Raw genomic sequence first — 6,022 nt, 5'->3', positions numbered from 1 at the left:
TAGGAAAGAAAAATCCCACCCTGAGCCAACATAGCAAATAAACAGACCCAGAACTCTGGAGTGTTTAGTTTCCATTCATCTTACAGCTAGATGAAGGGATAAATGGAGCTATGGAACTGGCCATTCTCCAGCCAAGATGTCAGTCCCAGCTCTTGGACAATTCTGGCTTTTGTGATCCTCAATACCACATTCAGAGACTTCTCAATCCTTCAGGATGGTCTCCCTCTCAAAAGAAGGGCTACATGGAGGTTGAAAAAGACCAAGGGTTTGGAAATCAAGTCCTGACCTTCTGGATGTGAACAACAGACCCAGGCCAGAAGTGGCACCAAGTCTGGTTGGAGGTGCCCATTTATGTCAGATTTTTGTTCACAATTCTCCTTGAATGACATACCAGAGACCTTCTGGCCTCTTCTCAGCAAACACAAAGGCCAATTCTGGAATGAGGGAACAAATTTTTGCTATTTGTGAGAAAATTAGCTCCTTGGTAGGAGGGAGAAATAGGGAAGTCCTATGACCCAGAAGCTAAGACTAGCGAAAACAGTTGGTACTTACTGAGCTGAACCAGGGGTCACATGCTGCATGAGGAGGTCTCAGAGTTATTGTTCATGTTAATCCTCACAACATCCCTGGCAACCAGGATCTATTGCTATCTCCATTATCAAGAGCAAAAGAGGCTCAGAGATTAAGACAAGGAAGTGACAGAACCAGATTTTAAACATAAGTTGATTTGATCTCAAACTGCCTTCGTTTTTCACTGACCCCTAGTAGGTTTGAAATATGCCTTCATTGTGTGTAGGTAGATGGCAAGACTATGACTTTTTACTTGTTGTATGACTTCAGTCTCCAGGACTCAGTTGACTCGGCTATAAACTGTAGGTAATAATAGTATTTAGCTCACGGGACTGATATGAGGGTTAAAGATGAGGGTGAATGCCAAGTAATTACCTGAAATTTTAGAGAAGAAAGACTTTATGTTTATTTTAGTTCTTTACACAGAATAAGGCTTGATGAGCAGCCTCTCTGTTATATTCTAAAACTACTTACATTTGTTCTAAAGAAATCTATTATTTGTAGCAGCAGCAGCAGCATCTTCTGGGAGCTTCTTACAAAGGTAGAATCTTAGGCCTCACTTGAAACTTCCTGAATTAGAATTTTAACAAGATTCTCAGGAGATTCATGTGCACATTAAGATTGGAGATGCACTTATCTATTTTTTTCAGTAACAGGAATTTAACTCAATTCTTTGCACTGAACTACATTTCCAACCATTTTTATTCTTTTATTTTTAAGTCACTAAATTGTCCAGGCTGGGATGCTTGAACTTGAAACCATGTTTCAGCCTCCAAAGTAATTAAGACTACCAGCGTACATTACCATATCTGGTTCTAGAAGTCCTTCAGTACATGAACTTCTGCAAGCCTTTGGTTTTGGAACTTGCTAAAGTTTACTGAAATAGCAGGTAGGTCCACTAAATGAATGACAAAGGCCATATTCCCTTTCTGGGCCTCATTTTCTCCCACAATACTCTATGGGCCAGACTGAGAATCTCGGTATCCCACATGTCAGCCTATTTAGAGCAAAGATAGAGTACACCTAACTTACCTCTTATTGTCTCTCTTTGCTGCTACTGATGTGCTATTCCATATGTTCCACTCTGTTGTTTTGATGTGCCCACACTTTGGTCACATCTGTTTTGTTCAATCCATATGCTGAGGTGCATGGTGCCATCTTTGATCTGGATCTGCCTTATCTCACTGTTATCTCCAATTTTACTGTGTAAGTCTGCTTCCAAACTCAGCACATAATTCATTTATGTACACATTCATTCTTTTGCGTGCCCCTTCAGCAGGACATAGAGATTGGAAGTGTGTACTCTGAGGTCAAACTTCTTGAGTTTGAATCCCGTTCTGCCAGTTATAAGATCTAAAACAAATTGTTTCGCTTCTCAGTCTCATTTTACACATCTATAAAATGGAGGTAAAAACAATATTGACTTTCAAGGCTTAAATTAGATAAAATATGTGGAAATGTATGCTAAAATCAGTGCCAGGTACATAACAAGTACTTCATAATATTAGCTAAAGATAAACAGTAGTTTCCTGATGCTGATTATATGGCTTACACTCAACTGGGTATGACAGAAAGAGAAAAATGGATTGTATACAATCTCTGTTCCCAAACAGTCAGCAGTCTTATCGAAGTCATGAAAAAAGAAGCAACTAATTTTAATAAAGTATGCTAAGAAGAAAGAGAAATCTTGAGGGCTGGGGATTTAGCTCAGTGGCATAAGCACCTGCCTTGCAAGCAGACGGTCGTGAGTTCGGTCCCCGGTACTGATAAAAAAAGAAAAAGAAAAACAAATTTAAAAAGAGAAATCTGAATGTAGAGTGGTGGGAATATGAGGGTGAGCAGGAAATCTGAGGTTCAGTGGTCAGTTCCCTGAGGTTTGAAATGTGAGGTGATCACCAGCAAACAGGATGAAAGCAGAGGCTGGGGAACTAAGACAAAATGAATAAAGGCACAAAGACCCTTTCATGGGGACCTGCATGTGTTGATTTACTGGAGTGTAGGGAACAGATGAGATAGAAGAGCAGTCAGAAACACAACTTGAGAGTTAGGGAAAGGCTGTGCAGGACTTCCAATGCTAAAGCAAGTACTTGAAACTTCATGATCTCCGTATTATCTTCAGGGTTTAAACACTTATCAAGAGAAACATAATAATGTGCTGCCAAAGTATGTGTGTTTATTAATTTACATATATAAATACACTACAAGGCAAATATACTAAGTATATTATGAAGCATGTAAATATAATTCATTAAAACATGAGGAAAACCTATAGAGTTACAATATTCTTGCACCACTCCTTGTTAATTTTTTCCAGTATCCTCTGGAGCATTTGCATCCTCCTTTAGAAATAACTGTGACCCATAATAAGTATATGTAGCAAAGTTGTAAGAAATGAGTGACAATAGTTAATTAGGGGTGAACCAGAGAGCCCGATCTGGGAAACTAAGAAAATGGAGGCAGAGTCCACTTGTGGGATCACTCAAGCTGGAATGTGGCAGTGGTGGGGGATTTTAGAGACCACCAGAGGGAGAAACAATCTGATTGTATGTAGGGAGTACATAATTAATAATAGTACTTATCTTTTTACTGCTTGTTATATGTGGTAGATGATCAGGACTTTGTTGAGGTGATGAATAAGGGATGAGGTACAGATGAAAAGAAAGTTTAGTGGGGCCCCACTAGCCTATATAATACCTTAATGTGAATTAAAGAAAGGCTTTTGACTTTAGGTAGAGACACTCAGATATAACAGATTAGCAAGCCCAGCACAGGTAGAATTTCTGCCTTTGCTCAGTTGCCTCACCACTGTTAGCACAAAGGTTCTTATGCCATAAACAATCTTTGAAGCCTTGAGGGGTAGCCCTGGAGCTTACATTTCACCATCAAACACCTCTTACATCTGCATGGTAGAGTGGCTAGGTTAGAGGAAGTAGCATGGAATCAGTTGGAGATACAAAGAAGAAGCACTGAGTTAGTCAATTATAGTTATCTGGAAATAAGATTTCCAGACAGATAACATTCAAAGGGACCAATATCATTAATATGGGGAACCTAGGTATCCAAAGACAAAAACAGAACAACAATGACACACACCGGAACAGGCATGGTGTGCAGTATGGGGGCTAACCTGAGAGGTTGGTGGTCAAATGATGCAATAGCCAAGCAATCAGTTACAAATGGATTTTTGTTTCAATAGGGAAAATGCCAAAAAAATTTTTTTTAAAAAATTAAGCAAAGATAGTTAGAAGAAATGTTCTTGGGAAGATTTGTGGAAAGCATGCTGGCTGGAGGCAGTGCACATAGTGCTGCTATGAGAGTAGCTCTACTATACCTCACCACACCCTCAGGACACAGTGGGACCCTACGGTGACCAACCCCCATGCTAGCCCAATCATGGTAATGCTGTTTCAGCTACCTTGAAACACTGCTACCTTGAGAAATCCCTTCTGCCAATTACATATCTTTCCTCAGTGTTCATGGAAGCTTCTCATTTGATCAAGTTACTTTCTCCATATCTATACCTTACTTCATTTGTGAAATGGGAACTGTTGTACTTGCTTCCTACAGAGTTATTTTAATATCCTTTAGGACACTAGCCTCCCACTTTTCAAAAGACAGCTGAGGGTTTGGGGTTTAGCTCAGTGGCATAAGTGCCTGACTGGCAAGCACGAGATCATGAGTTTGGTCCCCGGCATTAAACAAAACAAAACAACAGCTGTTATCTATCTTATGAGATTTATCCATGACTCCCTACTTTCCATAGCAAGAATTCTTTGCTGCCATATAAGCTCACTGAATCTTGAGTTCAAAGCTCCTGATTGACTAGGCTTACCCAACCATACTAATTTTTCTCCATAACTTATTATGTGCCAGTCCATATTCCAGGCAACTGGGATACAATATCAAGTAACAAAAAATAGATCCTTGCCCTCAAGGAGTTCACAACCTTATAGAGAAAATACAAATAGGAAAAATTAAACAAATACATAACATATCCATTCCTAGATGAGGATTGCTACCAAAACACACACACACACACACACACACACACACACACACACACACACCCAAAATAGAACAAAAGGGAGACAGGGTCAAAGGTGGTACTTTCAAGTGAACAAAGATGTCTCTTTGAAGAAGTGACATTTTAACAAAGACCTGAAAAGAGAGACAATGTGAAGACTTGTGAAAGTTTGGAGTAAGAGTTCTTCAGACAAAAGGAACAGTAATTGGCAAGGTTCCAGGCAACTAATGAATGGATAAAGAAAATTTGGTACATATGAAAAATAGAGCACTATTAAATTATAAAAAGAATGAAATCCTATAATTTGTAGCTACATAAGTGGAACTGGACATCATTAAGTGAAATAAGTCAGAAACAGAAAGAGAAGTGCTACATGATGTCACTTATATGTGAAACCTAAAGAGTTGATCTCATAGAAGTTGAGAATAGAATGGTGGTTGCCAGAGGCTGAGGACAGTAGGATGGGGGTATGGTTGACTAGCAAGTACAAAGTTACACTTCAATAGGAGCAAGAAACTCTGGGGTACTATTGCACAGTATAGTGATTATAGCTAACAGTGATGTACTGTATGTTTCAAAATGCTGGAGTAAATGAATTTGAAAGTTTTCTTTCCACATTTTTATTAGTGCATATCAGTTATGCCAGATTAATGGGTTTCACTTTGGCAGATTTGTACATGAACATAACACACTCCGTCATATTTTCATCGTTCCCTTGACCCACCCCATTTCACACTTCTGAGAGGAGGTTTCATTGTGTCTAATATATTTTCATTTTGAAACTTTTTAAACATAAAAATGATAAATGGGTGTAACCGTCTAGAAGGCAGTGGCCAGCCCTGTCCCTGTGTGCACTCTATCAGCCATCAGTGAGCCAGTGCAGGCTGGTAAAAACAGTAGAAAGCCCTGCACCAGCACACCCAATGGCCACCATCAGATACACATAGCCAGCACTGGCTTGAAGAACCAAAGTCTTGCTTCAGAGAAATTGTAGCCAATGCAGGAAGTGCCTGGGACCCCACTACTCACTTGTCCAGAAGACCCAGTAATATGTCAAGATGAAAAAGCAAAAGGCAGACTCTAGTCTCCAATCCAAGCAGAGCTGATCCAAGAGATGTAAACACAGAAGAGATCAGGAGTCACATACCTAAAATTTCTGAAGTGATGGCAACTGAAGTAAAGAAACAACATAAGTCTAAAAAGAAATTAGAATAGAAATAGTATCTCAGGTAAAAGAAGAAAAGAATTGCTAAGCACCTCAAAAGAAGACATAGATAAAAAATAGAAGAGCATAGAAAAATGAGGGAAACCTTAAATGAACAATATAAAAAAGACTTAGAAAACATGAATCAGATTCACAGAGATATCCAGAAAATTAAAACTTCCATTGAAAGCTGGCAAAACTGCTTGAAAGAAACTAAATATAGA

At 39.1% G+C, this 6,022-nt stretch overlaps 1 protein-coding gene across 1 annotated transcript in view; it reads left to right on the top strand.

Moving 5' to 3' along the window:
* Positions 1-1,618: 1,618 nt before the first annotated feature.
* Itih6 (inter-alpha-trypsin inhibitor heavy chain family member 6) overlaps positions 1,619-6,022 on the top strand; it is a gene marked incomplete at its 5' end in the record, with an annotated part of 46,456 nt that continues 42,052 nt past the window's right edge. The window contains 1 exon segment of the mRNA XM_063245552.1: positions 1,619-1,776. Within this exon segment, the coding sequence (XP_063101622.1) occupies positions 1,619-1,776 (158 nt within the window).

The sequence above is a fragment of the Cavia porcellus genome, unplaced genomic scaffold, assembly GCF_034190915.1.
Source record: "Cavia porcellus strain 051 isolate PalLab524CR breed Dunkin Hartley unplaced genomic scaffold, mCavPor4.1 scaffold_3, whole genome shotgun sequence".
NCBI classification, from domain to species: Eukaryota; Metazoa; Chordata; class Mammalia; order Rodentia; family Caviidae; genus Cavia; species Cavia porcellus.
This window is presented reverse-complemented; position numbering and strand designations above follow the sequence as displayed.